The 18,669-nt window shown below is 35.8% G+C and overlaps 1 protein-coding gene across 3 annotated transcripts in view; it reads right to left on the bottom strand.

Annotated features, from left to right (window-relative positions):
* The window catches only part of EXOC2 (exocyst complex component 2), a 269,449-nt gene that overhangs the window by 70,563 nt on the left and 180,217 nt on the right, over nt 1–18,669 (bottom strand). For all 3 annotated transcript variants that reach the window (XM_047733700.1, XM_047733697.1, XM_047733699.1), the window contains one exon: nt 3,706–3,847. In XM_047733700.1, the coding sequence (XP_047589656.1) occupies nt 3,706–3,847 (142 nt within the window). The remainder of the gene's footprint in view (nt 1–3,705; nt 3,848–18,669) is intronic.

The raw sequence follows: 18,669 nt of genomic DNA, 5'->3' as shown, positions 1-18,669 counted from the left end.
AGACTTCTCAGGGTGAGAGATCAAGTGACACAATAACAGAGATAGCACTAGCAAGGAATCTTCAAGGAAAGACAACTTTTTAAAAGCTGGGTTGCAAAGAGAGTGATGGGGAGTTTTTGTGGGGATTGTGATTTATATTTAGGGCAACCACACTGCCAGTTTAGTGCCCAATGTCCTAGCCTTACCCCCAGATTCTCAAGAGGTTATAAATAATTTAGTTATCTTAAGATGGTTGAAATCCAGAAAATTAGAACCACAAGTAGTAAGTGATAATTATATTCAAGGCACTGAGTCAGATGTTATGAGGACACAAATAACTGAAACCATCTGTCAGCAAGATGCTTAAAACTGCGAGGTACATGAATATGTGCATGTGTGCATGTGTGTGCATGTGTTTGCACACGCATGGCCTGCCACATAACAACTCCTTTATTTCTGAATATCTGGGATTGCTAAACTACTTCCACAAAAGTTTGCTACAGCAAAAGTAAGACTTTTGTTTTCCCATGAGATAATTTATACACACACACACACACACACACACAAAGGGAAGTACCCCAAGTAAGGAAAAGTGGTCACTGAATACCATTCCTCTCAGCCATTTTAGACAGAAGGTGGTGGCAGGCCAACCAAGGGAGAAGCAGGAATCAGGCTGGTCCAAAGAGCTCTTTTTGTCTAGTTCATCTAAGACTGGGGAGAAAGGACAGGGCAGTGACATTTAGCTCACCAGCAGTGGGCTAAGAACAGTAGGGGCAAAATCTAAGTATTGTGCATTAATACCTTTAGTAGAAAAGAGATTTTATTGAAAAACCCTTTTGATATCTATCTCTTGGAATTCTGAAACTTTCAGTCACTGCTCTATAAAAATACTTACATAATTTGAAGTCTATGAATGTGAAAAGAAATCGTTACACATTTTTAAAAATTCTCCCAAAATGGGGCAATAAAAAAACAGGTGACAGGTAACAAAAAACATGTATACTATATATGTACTAAATATGTATATTATATGCATGCACATATACATATAATGTGTATATTATATATGTATTAACATGTATCTCATATATACATATGTGTATATATAATATACATACTGGGTACACATATATAATATACATATTTTTACATTTTGTATTTTACATTTATATATACATATAATATACACATATATATACACATATATATGATATACATATATAATGTATATGTACCTGAGAATTATAAGAGAGGTTAAAAGGTGTAATTCAGAAAATAAAACAAAGCAAACAATCCTGTCAGGGTTGATGTGAGGAAGACTTGCCAGAAAAACCACTCCTTTCAGAGATGGACCCTGAAGCATGCACAAGCCAGTCAGGGAAGTGATGAATGGGCACTGAAGACACTAGCAGAGGCATCAGTGGAAGCTATAAAGGGGTCGTTGGTGCAGTTACTGAACAAATATTTACTGAGCAGGTATTATGTATCAAGTAGTTTAGATAGTGAAGACACAGAATGTAAAAGGCAAAATTTTCTGTTCATGAATTTACAAATTTCTGATCAACTCTTCTGGCGGCAATTTCTCACCTGACCTGAGTAAGGATACTGAGTATCACTACTAGTCTAAGTATTCATGTTTCCCTGCAGAAATCCTTGCTGGGAATGTAACATAATATATGGCACATGCACTATATCTTTCCAAAATCCAAAATACTGCAATTCCAAAAGTCATCTGGGCTCAAGAGTTTTGAAAAAGGGACTGTAGATCAAAAGCTCCAGACGCTGTTGTCTGATGATCTTGAGGATGATAATTTATTGTTAAAAATCATGTTTAGGGGCACCTGGGTGGCTCAGTGGGTTAAGGCCTCTGCCTTCGGCTCAGGTCATAGTCCCAGGGTCCTGGGATTAAGCCCCGCATCGGGCTCTCAGCTCAGCAGGGAGCCTGCTTCCTCCTCCTCTCTCTCTCTCTGCCTGCCTCTCTGCCTACTTGTGATCTCCATCTGTCAAATAAATAAATAAATAAATAAAAATCTTAAAAAAAAAAAAAAGTCATGTTTATTCACTTAAAGTGGTAATGAACCAACAAACTATGACCTCATGGATTTAGCTTTAATAAGTTCAACCAGTATAAAGGCCAGTGCTAGAACCACATGTATAGCATTTTCCCTTGTAAATAATTATTTTACATATAAAATGAATACTTTTCACAGGTTAAATTTAAAACACCATGACAACTGTCCATTGTCCATGTCATTTCTCCAGGCTGGTGGCTGGTATGGTGACATTTAAGTTTAAGACCTGAATGACAAAAGGGAGTCAATCCTATAGAGATAAGGAAGAACTACCACCTAAGAAAAGGGGAAAAAAAAGGTTTGAAGAGGTAAGGTGGAAGGACTTGGAAAGTTTGGGCAACAAAAAGGCTCACTGTGCTAAAATGTAGCTGAAGAGAGGCCTTGGTGTACACTTGTGAGTGGTGGGCAAAACGCCAGGGCACCAGGCTTGGGCCTGCCATGCACTGCATTGCACATTTTACTGTAAGTTTAATGGGAAGATATTGCAAGGATTTAAAGATATGAATAGGATCTGATTTAAATGTTCAAAGGATATATTTGGGATATGAACTATAACCCAAACTGGACACAGTAAAGTACGTATATAGAGAAGTAACAGAATTTAAGGAAAAAAGATTAATTATGGACACGTGGGTAGAAAGCCTCAGGTGACTATAATGGCTGTGACTAAAATACCTGTGGTCACATACAATATCCTTAATTTCATGATTCTTGTTTTTAGTTTTGACTCGTGGCGTTACTATATTGTTACAACTTAAAGTGAACACTCCACAATAAAAACCGAACGGTGTTTAAAAATTAAACAATTTTATCACCATCTAATAAAAGCATTACACAATTTAAAAAGGTGTTTAAAGCAATTAGGTAAAAGAATGAAGATTAACTCAAACTTCTTAACAATTCACTAGTACATCTACATATATATATCCAAAAAGAATCTATGTCTAATATAAACATGACTATTTCTATATAGGACCACTTCTAGATAAAAATGTTATTAGGGAGCTTGGTTCTATGTATTTCACACTATTTCATACAAAGGAATAACTACCTGACCCATCAAAAAGTTTGATTCAGCAAGCAATACGTATTTTTAAAATACATATTATGAAGTGATTTAAGTGACTTTCATTTGATGTCACGAGATAATACTGGAACTGTGTCAGTCATCCTTCTGTGGCTCAATTTTCTTTGCTAAATTACTATAATAATCATACTCCTACATATTTTTCTTCTATCCTTCACCTTGTCAGCATTAATAATTAGGTCTTATAAAGAAGTGACCAAATTTCTTACATAAATTTTTTGATGATAGTCACAAAGTCATTGTACAAAACTGTCACTCACAGTCTATTCTATCTACGCAATAAGGACACATCCTGGGAAGCAAATATGAATTACTAAAATGACTGAATACTATATGGTATAATTAATTATTTTCTGGTATTTAAGAATAATTTTAAGCCTGAGGTATGAATAATAAAAAGTACACTATATTCCAAACTTTCAAAAATGGGTTTAAGCTAGTAAAAAGTTAAAATCAAACTAATGGGGAAAATATGAATAAAAAGAAAAGCATTTTAAGAATACACTGATTGATAAAATTCATATTTATAACTCTAGATGTGCTGGACAGTTACTTAAAACCATATACCTGTTGGAGGCAGGCAGTCTTTCCAATCAAAATAGCCTGCATAAATTCCAGGTTCCAAGGAGCCAACGATAGGATCTGCTTTCAACTCAATGTAATTTTCAAAGAGTCTTTGGTCTAATTCTTTCAATGAAGCCATGCTAACCTATAAACACATAATAAAGAATAACTATGACATTTTACTGAGCATGAGGGAAAAGTAAAATAATATAAATACTTCAGCATATTTTAAAAGTACTTATCAATTTTCCTACAGAAAAAAATCATGATTTCTATTTATTTTTCAGTAACAAAGACCACCCTCTTAACACAGGTTATTTAATATGAATTAATCCTCATACATGGCCTATACATAGAAAGTTCAGCCCACATGAACTGTGAGTTCCTGTTGGTAGTGGAAGTAGAACAGGATGAGGCTACCTTCCTGGTCTCACTGGCACTCAAGAGGCCAAGAAGTTAGAGTAGGTGGGCAGAGTCGTAAATTTGGGAATAAAGAGTCTATGGGCTCAGGCCCTCTGCAGTGGACTACTGGTGATGTGTCTGCTTCTACGTCATATAGTGTAGCATCTGTAAAAAGGAATATCTGTCATGCAGTGAAATTCAGCTGTAGAAAAGACAAGCAACAACTTGACTTAGAAAAATTATGAAAACCTTTAAGGAGACTAATGTACAATATAAAACAAGACTTAGGGAGAACACACATGACTTACTTTCTTTTTTTTTAAGATTTTATTTATTTATTTGACAGACAGAGATCACAAGTAGGCAGAGAGGCAGAGAGAGAGAGGAGGAAGCAGGCACCCTGTGGAGCAGAGAGCCTAATGCAGGGCTCGATCCCAGGACCCTGGGATCATGACCTGAGCTGAAGGCAGAGGCCTTAACCCACTGAACCACCCAGGCACCCCTACATACGACTTTCAAAGCTAACCAATGAGTAGTTTAACTGGAGGAACCAGTGGTCACTATGGAGACTGAAATTAAGTACAATAAGTACTTCAAGGCACAGAGTAAAAACAAGAGCCCAGGACCTGATGGATTCTCTGGGGGAATTCTACCAAACATTCAAAGAAGAAATAATACCTATTCTCCTGAAGCTGTTTCAAAAAATAGAAGCAGAAGGAAAACTTCCAGACTCTTTTTATGAAGCCAGCATTAACCTGATCCCCAAACCAGGCAAAGACTCCACCAAAAAAAAAAAAAAAAAAGAGAATTTCAGCCCATTATCCCTGATGAATATGAATGCCAAGATTCTCAACAAGATCCTAGCTAACTGGATCCAACAGTACATTAAAAAGATTATCCACGATGACCAGGTGGGATTTATCCATGGGATGCAGGAGTGGTTCAACATTCGCAAATCAATCAATGTGCTAGAACAAATAAATAAGAGAATAGAGAAGAACCACATGGTCTTCTCAATTGATGCAGAAAAAGCATTTGATAAGATACAGCATCTGTTCCTGATTAAAACCCTTCAAAATATAGGGATAGAGGGAACATTCCTCAACTTCATAAAATCTAGCTATGAAAAACCCACAGCGAATATCATCCTCAATGGGAAAAAGCTGACAGCCTTCCTGATCCCTGAGATCAGGAACATGACAAGAATGCCCACTCTCGCCGCTCTTGTTCAACATAGTACTAGAAGTCCTAAAAACAGCAATCAGACAACAAAAAGAAATAAAACGTATTCAAATTGGCAAAGGAGAAGTCAAACTCTCTTCACAGATGACATGATACTTTATATGGAAAACCAAAAGACTCCACCCCCAAACTACTAGAACTCACACAGCAATTCAGTAATGTGACAGAATACAGAATCAATGCACAGAAATCAGCTGGTTTTTTTTTTATACATTGACAATGAAAACACAGAAAGGGAAATTAGAGAATCGATTCCATTTACTACAGCACCAAGACCCATAGGATACCTGGGAATAAACCTAATCAAAGAGGTAAAGGATCTACCTCAAGAATCTATAAGGAATCTATAAGGACCTATACTCAAGAACTACAGAACACTCATGAAAGAAATTGAAGACACAAAAAGATGGAAGAGCATTCCATGCTCATGAATTAGAAGAATAAACATTGTTAAAATGTCTATACTGCCTAGAGTAATCTATACTTTCAATGCCATTCCGATCAAAATTCCACCAGCTTTTTCAAGGAGCTGGAACAAAAATTTGTATGGAACCAGAAGAGATCCCGAATTCCTAAGGAAATATTGAAAAAGAAAAACAAAACTGGGGATATCACGTTTCCTGATTTCAAGCTTTACTACAAAGCTGTGATCATCAAGACAGCAAGGTTCTGGCACAAAAACAGACACGATGGGACAGAGTAGAGAGCCCAGATACGGACCCTCAACTCTATGGTCAACTAATCTTTGACAAAGCACAAAAAAATATACAGTGGAAAAGACAGTCTTTTCAATAAATGGTGCTGGGAAAATTGGACAGCTATGTGTAGAAGAATGAAACTCGACCATTCTCTTACACCATACACAAAGATAAACTCGAAATGGATAAAAGACCTCAATGTGAGGCAGGAATCTATCAAAATCCTAAAGAAGAACATAGGCAGAAACCTCTCTGACATCGGCCACAGCAACTTCTTTCAAGATAGTCTCCAAAGGCAAAGGAAACAAAAGCAAAAATGAACTTTTGGGACTTCATCAAGATCAAAAGCCTCTGCACAGCAAAGGAAACAGTCAACAAAACAAAGAGGCAACCCACGGAATGGGAGAAGATATTCGCAAATGACAGTACAGACAATGGGCTGATACCCGAGATCTATAAAGAACTCTTCAAATTCAACACACAAAAAACAATGATCACGTCAAGAAATGGGCAAAAGACATGAACAGACACTTCTCCAAAGAAGACATACAAATGGCTAACAGACACATGAAAAAATGTTCATCATCATTAGCCATCAGGGAGATTCAAATCAAAACCACATTGAGATACCACCTTACACCAGTTAGAATGGCCAAAATTAACAAGACAGTAAACAAGAAGTGTTGGAGAGGATGTGGAGAAAAGGGATCCCTCTTACACTGTTGGTGGGAATGCAAGTTGGTGCAGCCACTTTGGAAAACAGTGTGGAGATTCCTTAAGAAATTAAAAATAGAGCTTCCCTATGACCCTGCCATTGCACTACTGGGTATTTACCCTGAAGATACAGATGTAGTGAAAAGAAGGGCCATCTGTACCCCAATGTTCATAGCAGCAATGGCCACAGTTGCCGAACTGTGGAAAGAGCCAAGATGCCCTTCAATGGACGAATGGATAAAGAAGATATGGTCCATATATACAATGCAGTATTGTGCCTCCACTAGAAAGGATGAATACCCAACTTTTCTATCAACATGGACTGGACTGGAAGAGATTATGCTGAGTGAAATAAGTGAAGTAGAGACAGTAAATTATCATATGGTTTCACTTATTTGTGGAGCATAAGGAATAACATGGAAGATATGGGGAGATGGAGAGGAAAAGTGAGTTGGGGGATATTGGAGGGCAGACAAACCATGAGAGACCATGTACTCTTAGAAACAAACAGGTTTTTGGAGGGGAGGAAGATGGGGGTTGGGTAAACCTGGTGGTGGGTATTATGGAGAGCACGTATTGCATGGAGCACTGGGTGTGGTGCATAAACAATGAATTCTGGAACACTGAAAAGAAATTTTAAAAAATTTTATGTGTCATAAAAATGCATAAAGTATTATATTATGAGAAAAAAACATAGGGAAATGAATTGAAAAGGCACTTCCAAACAGAAAATATCTGAATATGAGTAATGTGTAAGAAAAAGGGCTTAACATCATTTAAGCAGAGAAAGCCAATGAAAGCAACAGAATTAACTGAAATAAAAAAGAATGATATATTAAGTGTTTGTAAGGACAACATGGAGCAAATGGAATACTCATACATTGTTATAAAATGAGAACTAAAATCAGATACCCACTATGAAAAACTATTTAGAATTCCTAATTAACTTATTCCATGACAGCAATTACAAGATGAGAGAGTACAAATGTCCATGAAAGACTTCCACGGCAACGTTCATAAGAAGTTTATTCATAAAAACCTTAAAGTCGGGCGCCTGGGTGGCTCAGAGGGATGAGTGTGTGCCTTTGGCTCAGATCATGATCTCAAAAGAGTACTAAGTTCCCTGCTCAGCAGGGAGCCTGCTTCTCCCTCTCCCTCTGCGGGGCACTTTCCCTGCTTGTGCTCTCTTTCTCTGTTAAGTAAACAAAATCTTAAAACAACAAAACAAAACAAAACCCTTAAACTGGAAACAATCCAACACCTGTTACAGTGAGAATGATTAAACAAATTTGAGTTATCCAAACTCAGCTATAAAAGAAAATAAATTACAGACACAACAATTTGGATGAATCTCAAAAATTAAGTTGGAGCAAAAGCAGCTAGACACAAAAGATTATTAACTGTACAGTTCCTTTTTACACAAAGTTAAAGAACAGACAAAACTAATGCATGCTGACAGAAATCAAAACAGTGATGAGAAGGGTGCCTACTGACTTGGAATGGGGAATGAGGGAAATATATCTTGATTTAGGTGTTGGATACTGGGATGTATATATGCATTAAAAGTCACTTATTTGTATACTGAAGATTTATGCTTTACTGTATATAATTCATACAGTATTTAAAAAAAATGGTTGAAAATAAATAAATGGGCAGATAGATACTAGGCAAGTGAAAGAGAAAGGGGAGTAGCAGTTATTAATGTCTGACAAAGCAGAATTAAGGTCAACAGTACCTCATAAATTTTGTTGTAGGAATTCAAAAAGATAATTTATGAGACTTAAAGATAGTACATTTAAAGTACATCACAAATTCTCTCAGCTATCATTATTATACTATTATTTATTTCAACATGCCCAATTTTCCCTAGAACCCTGTTCATGATAGCTAATAAATACAGATGTTAGCTAAATTTGCTTGACCCCTACTATCCAAGGATAAGGTCTGTTCATCATTAAAGCACTATTTAATAGTGATGAATGAAAGTTAAATGGAAAAAAAAAAAAAAACCTTAAAGGAAATCTTAGTCTCACAGGGAAGAAAGGCAAGAAAACATTTATAAAACGTTCAAGGAACAAAGCTGTTAAGGGAGAGAGGGAGTGCTTATGGGGTACTTTTAAGGGTACTGGGAAAGGCTTTCTTTAAAAAAAAAAAAAAGAGGTGCCAATTTAGTAATTATGCAATCAGAAACAGATGTACTCACTAAATTCTTATGTTTGAGAACTGAGGAGCACCTTTTAAAGTACTTCAAGTAGTTGGTAATAACTTACAGAAATATGGAATACATTAGGATGTAGCATTTCAGATGCAGGGGCAAATAATGTTGGTGATAATCTACCATTATATCTTCTTAGGCAGCAATACACATATCAAAAGATATTCTGACAACATACAGCCTGACCTACAGGTACTGTACACAGCAGTAAGTGCGCATGCCAGACAGGTGCCGAAAAACACACACCTACATAGATGTCTTATTTCCTCAATTTCTATATAGTTGTCTTCAACTCATTCAAAATAGTTAAAAACATGATCATTAATTAATCTTCTAAATTTAAATTTTCTAATTTACTATTTTTAAAACCTTTTGTTAAAAATCCTTCTTAAAAAGTATGTTTCTGAAAAAGAAAAAATAATATTAAAAAAGTTAATTTCAGTTCAAAGATGACAGAAAGAATACAGTGAACTAAGTGATCTCTATAGAAACAAAATAATCAAATTACAATAAGAACATCATCTCTCCAAGTGAATATGGATGACTAGATTCAGTTAAATTAATATACTTTTAAAATTTTTTACAAATGAATGGTCAGACAAATGGCAAATTTACATTACTTTTTGTTACTAAAACACAACTTGTCAAATGTGGACAAAATAAATGCCAAGTAAATAATTAACTTTTAAAAATAAACTCTTAGTCCCTAGTAGAGATGGCACTAATAAAAGAAAACAAAAACAGGATAAAACAGGATATACTGTCACCCTGAAACAGAAAGACAATGTCTCTAGCACTTAGTGAGAGCCATTATTCCTTACTTCCCTCACCTTCCACTGTGATTCTAACCTGGTGACTTGCTACTAATCTTTATTATTCCTCAATCTTTTCTTTTTCTGTGAATTTTTTATAATCAAGTTAACTGTCTCAGATCCCATTAATGAGGCTTCTCATAACTGCTCCAATCTTCTTCTTAATAGGGAGTCTTTTGTTTGACTATAGACTGTATGTGATTTGGCCACCTACAAAGAACAATCCAAGGCCCATGGGAAATAACTTTCTCCCTCTGCCTGCCACTTTCCCTGCCACTGCCACCACTTCCTATACTGATGTTTGAAATTATACCACTCCAGAGCAAGTTAATCATTTTCCTTTACTTAGTGATAAAAACCAAGTTTCTGGGGGCACCTGGGTGGCTCAGTGGGTTAAAGCCTCTGCCTTTGGCTCAGGTCACGATCCCAGGGTTCTGGGATCGAGCCCCGCGTCGGGCTCTCTCCTCAGCGGGGAGCCTGTGTCCTCTACTCTCTCTCTGCCTGCCTCTCTGCCTACTTGTGATCTCTGTCTGTCAAGTAAATAAATAAAATCTTAAAAAAAAACCACACAAACAAAACCCACCAAGTTTCTGGGGGCGCCTGGGTGGCTTAAAGCCTCTGCCTTTGGCTCAGGTCATGATCTCAGGGTCCTGGGATCGAGCCCCACATCAGGCTCTCTGCTCATCAGGGAGCCTGATTCTCCCTCTCTCTCTCTGCCTGCCTCTCTGCCTACTTGTGATCTCTGTCGGTCAAATAAATAAATAAAATCTTTAAAAAAAAAAAAACAAGTTTCTGGAGATGAAAAACAACTGAAATAAAATGGCAGTAGACAAGCAAATTTCAACAAGATTAGATACAAATCAAGAAAAAGTCAAGGAGAAGAGAGAGCTGAATGAATTATTCCGAATCACTAAAAGAATTAGAGATGGGTGGGGAAAACATGAACAAAAATGTTAGAGACATGAACAGAGTGAGGTCTAACATATATCCCATAGGACGTCTTGAAGGAGAGAAAAGAGTGAATAGAAAAGAATAAATATCTAAAGAGGTAATAGCTGAGATTTTCTAGACCTGATTAACGGTATCCATCAGTCAGGGAAAAAAGGCCAACAATATACACCAAGAGACACATCATAATGGAACTATGAAATATTAGAGACAAAGAAAACAAAAAAATGTCTAAAAGGCAGACAAATAGACTTTAATATATATCTCTCAGTAAGTGACAAATTGAAGACCAAAACACATAAAAGGAATGGATATAGAAGACTGAACAATAAAATTCACAAACTTGATCTAATGGTGTTTAAAACTGAAGGATGGGATATTTTCAAGCAAGGGAGAATATTTAAGAAACTCATCATGTATCAGCCTGAAAAGCAAGTCTCAACAAAGTAAAAAACATGACATTCACTGACCTCATCAGCATAATTAAGTTAAAAATCTCTAACAAAGAGAAACTAATTCCCAGCATGGAAACTAATTGCTACCCACCCACCCACCCCCAATTTGGAAATTTAAAATCACACTCCTATATAGTTGTGTGTCAAAGAAAAACTCACAATTAAAATGAGAAAATATAAAACAGAACAACTAAAATATGTTAATATGTGGGAAACAGCTAAAGAGATAGAGGAACATTCATAACCTTGAATGTTTATATTAAAAAGGCAGAAAGGTTTGGAATCAATGATCTACATAAATAAAACAATTAAGCTAAGTGCTCAAATTACTGTGACAGGAAACAAGGACATACAGAGAGATAAGTAAAGCCAAAATTTGGGTCTTGAAAAGACTCTGATCAAGAAAAAAGACTGAAAATATTAAGCCTAGAAATAACCTCAGATGCAGTTGAAACTGAGATAATGTGAAACTATTATAATACAACTTTATACCAATAAAATTAGAAATTTAGGCAAAATGGAGAAAGCCCAAGAAAAATACAGATGATCACAACTAACAAGAAGAAACAAAACTTGAATGGTTCTTTAACCATTAAAGAAATTGAACCAATAATTAAAAATCATCTCATAAAGAAAAAGCTAGAGAGTTCTTATAACTATTCAAAGAATAAACATTCCAATGTTATATAAACTCATAGGAAGAAAAGAGGAATACAGTTTTTTAATTCGTTTTACAAATTAGCATAAGCTACATGTAGCAACATGGATATATATCAAAAACAATATTGAGTAGAGAAAGCAAATCAGAGAAAAAAATACATACCATATAATCCCATTTATGCTACTTAAAAGTCAAAAACAGGTAATATTAAATAATGTATTGTTTATAAACCACAAAATGCAGAAGTGTCTGTCCATAAGGGAAAATGGATGATTCAGATATACAGGGCACAAACAGTCCTGGGGAATATACTCCATTTCTTCAGCCTGGCAACAGGTGAACATGTGTTCATTTTTTGTTCTTCTATCTTATACCTATATAAGATTTAGTCCTTTGGAGAGATTAAAATATTTAATATTTTTATATTTGAAAAGAATTTATAATCTAGAAAAGAAGCATACCAATATTAAACTAATCATGATACAATGTGTTAAGATGTTATTCTAGTGTTATAAACAAGGTATCACAGGAATAAAGAAGAGGATTTGATCCATTTTGCAGTTTGGGAGAAAGAATGAGAAGTCTTTCCACAGGGTGAGACATCTGTATCTGAGATAGATAGGTAGATGATCAAGATTTTGTCAAGTTGAGGTTGAGGAAAAGGTATTCCAGACCCATAGAACAATACAAGCTACAGGTAAATGTTCTTAAAATAGAGCTTGGTAAGCTGATGTTGAATGAACATTTGCTGAAGGTATAAAAGACCTGACAAATAATACGAAATACTCAAGGAAAGATGAATAGCTAGATGATAGGCTATCGGTAAGTATAAAGAAGATGAATGGCATAAGACAAAGAAGTACGGGTCTAGATTAAAACAATATGAACATTATCAGCCTAAGGAGTTTAGGTTTTATTCCTCAGTCAATGAGAAGACTGAAATGTGGGAAGGAGGAAGAATATAATCAGATCTGTATTTTTGAAACTCCATGGATAATTAAAGAGTGAAATTTAGAGCATAAGCAAAGCATTTGGAGGAAGCATTCTGTAATAGCACAAGGATCAGATGATGAAAGAGAGCTGATCTTGGATAGGAAGAACAAATTAGGGAGGGAGAGAGAGAAGATCATTCAGAGGTTGAACCATCCATTCCTAAGGAATGAGTCAAAGACAATTCCCAAGTCCCTGGCTTGCGGACTCAGTGATTACTGACCAAGGCAGGAAACACAAAAAGCAAAGTTGATTTGAAGGAGGAAGAAGGAATATGACTTTGGTTTGGGTAAGCTGCTTTGATATCCCAGTGGCAACTTCTAGTGAAGATGTCTGACAGGAAACAGATTTGCAGCCTAGGATTGAAATATAAGCTAAAGATACAGATTTGGAACTCATGGGCATCCATGATAAATGAAGCAGCGGGAATAGATGAGATCTCCTAAGGAATAGTCACAGAATGTGAAGAGAAAACAAAGTACAAGTCCAAATAATAGAAACAGTACAAGGATGGTAAAAGACAATTACTTAAGTTGTTGAATTGTACCTGCTCAGGTTCAAAGTTTTTGATTTAGGACTCCACACAATATGGAACTGATGACCAACAGTCTTACTCACTTATTGCCTACAGCTTCCCAACTTTCCAAAGAGACTTATCTTGATGAAGTCCCAAAAGTTCATTTTCACTTTTGTTTCCTTTGCCTTTGGAGACATGTCTTGAAAGAAGTGGCTGTGGTTGATGCTGAAGCAGTTACTGCCTATGTTCTCCTCTAGGATTTTGATAGATTCCTGCCTCATGTTGAGTTAATGCCTTTCTCTCATCTCTGAAACAACCATTTCTCTGTGAATTCTTATATTCTTCCTTGCTTTGGGAAAGCTTTTCTGAATTACTTTCTGTATTGGGGAACCAATATTTTACTTTATAAATCATAAGGTCCTTGTGTCCTTCCTACTATATTACCTCTTTCTCTTTCTTTTTTCCCTTCCCATTTATACAAAGAACTTGAGGCAGTTAAATAGGGTCATAACTAATATTTAGTAGACAGTTACACATCTGTCTCTAAACTACTTAACTCCAAAACACATTTATTTACAAATAATGTATTATATAAAAACAGCCTCTAAACAAAATTTAGCTGGAGAAGAGATGGGAAAAATAAAATATAAAGAGATAATACAGTGAGGACTCAAAACTGTAGTCATTCACATCATATACTGAATTCAAATGATTTCAAATGAAACTTGAGAAATATATACAATTAAGCTAAAAATAATCAAATATGTAAAATATGGTATATACGTATGTTTCAGATGACACAAAAATCTTTAAAATTGATTGTTGTATGTAAAGGATCTTTCCTGGACATGTGGAAAAAAAGAAGCTGCCCTCTCCCCACCTACCGTGTCAAAATTTCTGAAAGAGATTTAGGTGCATAGAACAAAACATCAATCAAGAATTGAATGCCCAGGGGTGCGTGGGTGGCTCAGTGGGTTAAGCCTCTGCCTTCGGCTCAGGCCATGATCTCAGGGTCCTGGGATTGAGACCTACACATCGGGCTCTCTGCTCAGTGGGGAGCCTGCTTCTCCCTCTCTCTCTGCCTGCTTCTGCCTATTTGTCATCTCTCTTTGTCAAATAAATAAATAAAATCTTAAAAAAAAAAAAGAATTTAATGCCCAACTTATTTAATGACTACAGTCCCAAGTCAGTCAAAAATCTGCAACCATACAAACTCTAAATTAGATGTTTGTTTTTTTAAGACTGGGACAGGTTAAAATAGCATTTTATATATGAAAAAAATCCTTGGAATTATATAATTATAGGTACTACAATAAAATTATGTACTGAAGTGTATTAACCATATAGCTCTAATTTTCCCTTCTCAAAGGGCTCAAGAATTAATGACTTGTGGCAAATTTGGTTTGCACACTTAAAATGAAAAACACAATTTCCTTAACCCTCTAAATACCTGTAAAATGAACGCTACTAGAATATCCACAGTCAATGAACATAAGAAAAAGTGTTAACCTACCAAATAGGGAAAGGAATGCAAATTAAATCATGAAAGAATATTTTTATCTATCAAATTAAAATATTATAATCAGCAATGATGACCAAATTGTGATGAAACCAGCAATATTTACCAAGAGTCTTTGGAGCTCTAATTCTACTTCTAGGAAGCAATTTTGAGAAATAAAACATGTGCTCAAAAGTATCTTCACCTCTCAGTAACAAGAACAAAAATAACCTTAAGGTTCCCAGTAGGAAAAAGTTAAAAAAAAAAAAGGTACATCCACATTAGCAACTGTTATAAGCCATAAAACTCACATCTCCATATTTAATAAAGGTGTTCACAACAGAACTGTCAACAGAAAAAGATATATCTAATGTAAACTGAATTCAGAAAAATGTTTCATATTTTTCTAACATATATACATATAGGTATATGGTTACTATAAATACTAAAATATAACTGTTTATCTTTGGTGCAATATAAATACTTAAATTTTTTTTAGACTTTGCAGTATTTCTCCATTTTTTTTTATTACTATATAAGGTATTATTTGCTTCAGGGGTACAGGTCTTTAAATCATCAGTCTTAGACAATTCACAGCACTCACCAGAGCACATACCCTCCCCCAATGTCCATAACCCAGCCACCCTATCCCTGTCCCCACCACCACCCAGCAACCCTTAGTTTGTTTCCTGAGATTAAGAGTCTCTAATGGTTTGTCTCCCTCCCAGGTCCCATCTTGTTTCATTTTTTCCCTCCCTATCCCTCACGACCCCCCACCACCTCTCAAATTCATCATATCAGAGAGATCATATGATGATAACTGTCTTTCTCTGACTGACTTATTTCACTTAGCATAATACCCTCTACTATCCACCTTGTTGCAAATGGCAAGATTTTCTGGGGGTTTTCTGATGGCTGCATAGTATTTCTCCTTTTTAAAAATAATGATTGAGGGGCGCCTGGGTGGCTCAGTGGGTTAAGCCTCTGCCTTCGGCTTGGGTCATGATCTCAGGGTCCTGGGATCAAGCCCCGCATCGGGCTCTCTGCTCAGTGGGGAGCCTGCTTCCTCCTCTCTCTCTCTCTCTCTCTGCCTGCCTCTCCACCTACTTGAGATCTCTGTCTGTCGAATAAATAAATAAAATCTTAAAAAATAAATAAATAAAATAAATAAATAAAAATAATGATTGAATCTTAATTTTATAAGCAAAAGAAAAATACATGACTTGGAAAAAACATTTCTAGGACTTGCGATAAAGGCAAATGGAAATATATGCAAATGACAGGGGACTCACTGTTGGTACTTTCAATGTGGGATCCAAATAGCACAAAGTCCACGTAAGGCTTATAATGGAGCCTATTTTACAGGAGGTATCCTGTAGGGCAAGATGAGTTTGATAGTCTGATCTGATACTAAATTAAGTGCATTAACCAACCCGCTTTATGTATTACTTCTTTAGTTTATTTTCATGAGAACAATTTTGTTCTTTATTTCAAGACGTATGGTGTTAGGCCAAAAATCCATTCTGGATTAAGAATGAAAATACTTAGTTTTGGGCGCCTGGGTGGCTCAGTGGGTTAAGCCGCTGCCTTCGGCTCAGGTCATGATCTCAGGGTCCTGGGATCGAGTCCCGCATCGGGCTCTCTGCTCAGCAGGGAGCCTGCTTCTCTCTCTCTCTCTCTCTCTCTCTCTCTGCCTGCCTCTCTGTCTACTTGTGATCTCTCTGTCAAATAAACAAATAAAATCTTTAAAAAAAAAAAAAAAGAAAATACTTAGTTTTGAGTTCTGCCTTGCTCTTCTACTTACAGATCAAATCATGAACCTCTCCAAGCATCTTTCCATATGAAAAAAATGGAGTTAATACTTTCCTTAACTACTTCATAGGGTTATTTGCATTAAAAAATTTTATAAATGAGTAAATGAAACAAGATGGAATTGGGAGGGAGACAAACCATAAATGACTCTTAATCTCACAAAACAAACTGAGGGTTGGTGGGGGAAGGGGGTTTGGGAGGGGGGTGGGATTATGGACACTGGGGAGGGTATGTGCTATGGTGAGTGCTGTGAAGTGTGTAAACCTGGTGATTCACAGACCTGTACCCCTGGGGATAAAAATATATGTTTATAAAAAATAAAATTAATAAAAAAAAAAAATTTATAAATGAGGGGCACCGGAGTGGTTCAGTCAGTTAAGCATCCAACTCTTCATTTCATTTACTGATTCATTTATTATCCAACTTAGTGATTTCAAAATATTGAATGTCAAATTAAAAAATCCTAATTCTAAAAAAAATCCTAATTCTGAGTGTGAAAAACGGTCCATCATTTGTTCCAAGCTTTACCTCCAGATCCAACATTTTACCTTGGATTCAAAATAGTATCAATACTCTATATCTTTCTCTCAAAAAAATAAATAAATCTTTTTAAAAAGTTGGGGGGGTGCCTGGGTGGCACAGTCAGTTAGGCGTTCAACTCTTGGCTTCGGGGGTCAGGTCATGATCTCAGGTCATGGGATCAAGGCCCAGGTCAGGCTCCACACTCAGCGCAGAGTCTGCTTGAGACTTTCTCTCCCTCTGCCCTTCCCCCTCAACTCTCTCTCTCTCTCTCAAATACATAATAAATCTTTGAAAAAAAGTGATATCAACAAGACTAGGAAGGATATCAAAGCCTTGTATGTCAACTTCATTCTATTTCTTTATGATATAAACTGAAGCAACAGTTACTACTCATAACTTTGTAAAAACCTAAGGAGATTGTTTTGAAGAGGTGGGGGGTGGGAGGTTGGGGGAACCAGGTGGTGGGTATTAGAGAGGGCACGGATTGCATGGAGCACTGGGTGTGGTGCTAAAACAATGAATACAGTTACTCTGAAAAGAAATAAAAATAAATAAATAAATAAGTAAATAAATGGGGATTACATTTGAGTAGAAGAAAAAAATAGATGCCAAATTATATTAACAATTTTCAGGCTTTAATTCTATTTTAAATGATTGAGATGGTTTTTGTTTCCTGTTTGGATTGTGACTGATATAGCACTCCATATAATATGAGCCCCCAAAATATTGAATAACTTTTGAACCCTTTATCTAAGAATTATATTTCTAATTCAAAATGTACACTGTATTCTAAATAGTGAGATATCCATTTTCCTGAAGAAGACGTATTTGAGAGATATGTGGCTATCAGAAGAGATAATATACTCATAGAGAACTTCTCATCAGGCTCTAGAAAAGCCCAAAGGAAGAATAAATAATGCCAACTTCACTTTCTGTGTTCTCACATCAATAAAGGCATTGATTTTAATGTCAAAAAAAAAAAAAACCCTAAAGAGAACCAAACTTACTCCTGTTATATGCAATTCCTAATCATTTCATGTATTTTTAAATGATTAAAAAAGCTGTTCAATAAATATATTTGTGTCACTATTGTTACTGCACAAAAAACAAAGTGCCCACTTTGTACAAATACGAATTCTTTACTGCAGGGGACCACCTTGCAATTCTCAATACAAAAATTTCTGGAAATAAACTCAACATTTGGCCCTACAGCCTTAAGTCACATTTCTCATCAAGATGATTAATCTTTACGAAAAGGCAGGAAAACAAGACAGAGCCACCCACTTTGACATTTTCATTCTTTGAAAAAACAAATCCACTTCTAGTTCATAAACCGTAACTATCATTTGTAAAAAGTATGCAATCCATCAAGAGTACTTTTTGATTATAAGATTAACAAGATCATTATCTTTCTTATTTTTTGCACTGAGAATACTGTAAAAGTGGTTCTAGCTTAGTTTTACTTAGAAATCTGATAAACC

The sequence above is a fragment of the Lutra lutra genome, chromosome 6 (genome assembly GCF_902655055.1).
Source record: "Lutra lutra chromosome 6, mLutLut1.2, whole genome shotgun sequence".
In the NCBI taxonomy this organism is placed as follows: Eukaryota; Metazoa; Chordata; class Mammalia; order Carnivora; family Mustelidae; genus Lutra; species Lutra lutra.
This window is presented reverse-complemented; position numbering and strand designations above follow the sequence as displayed.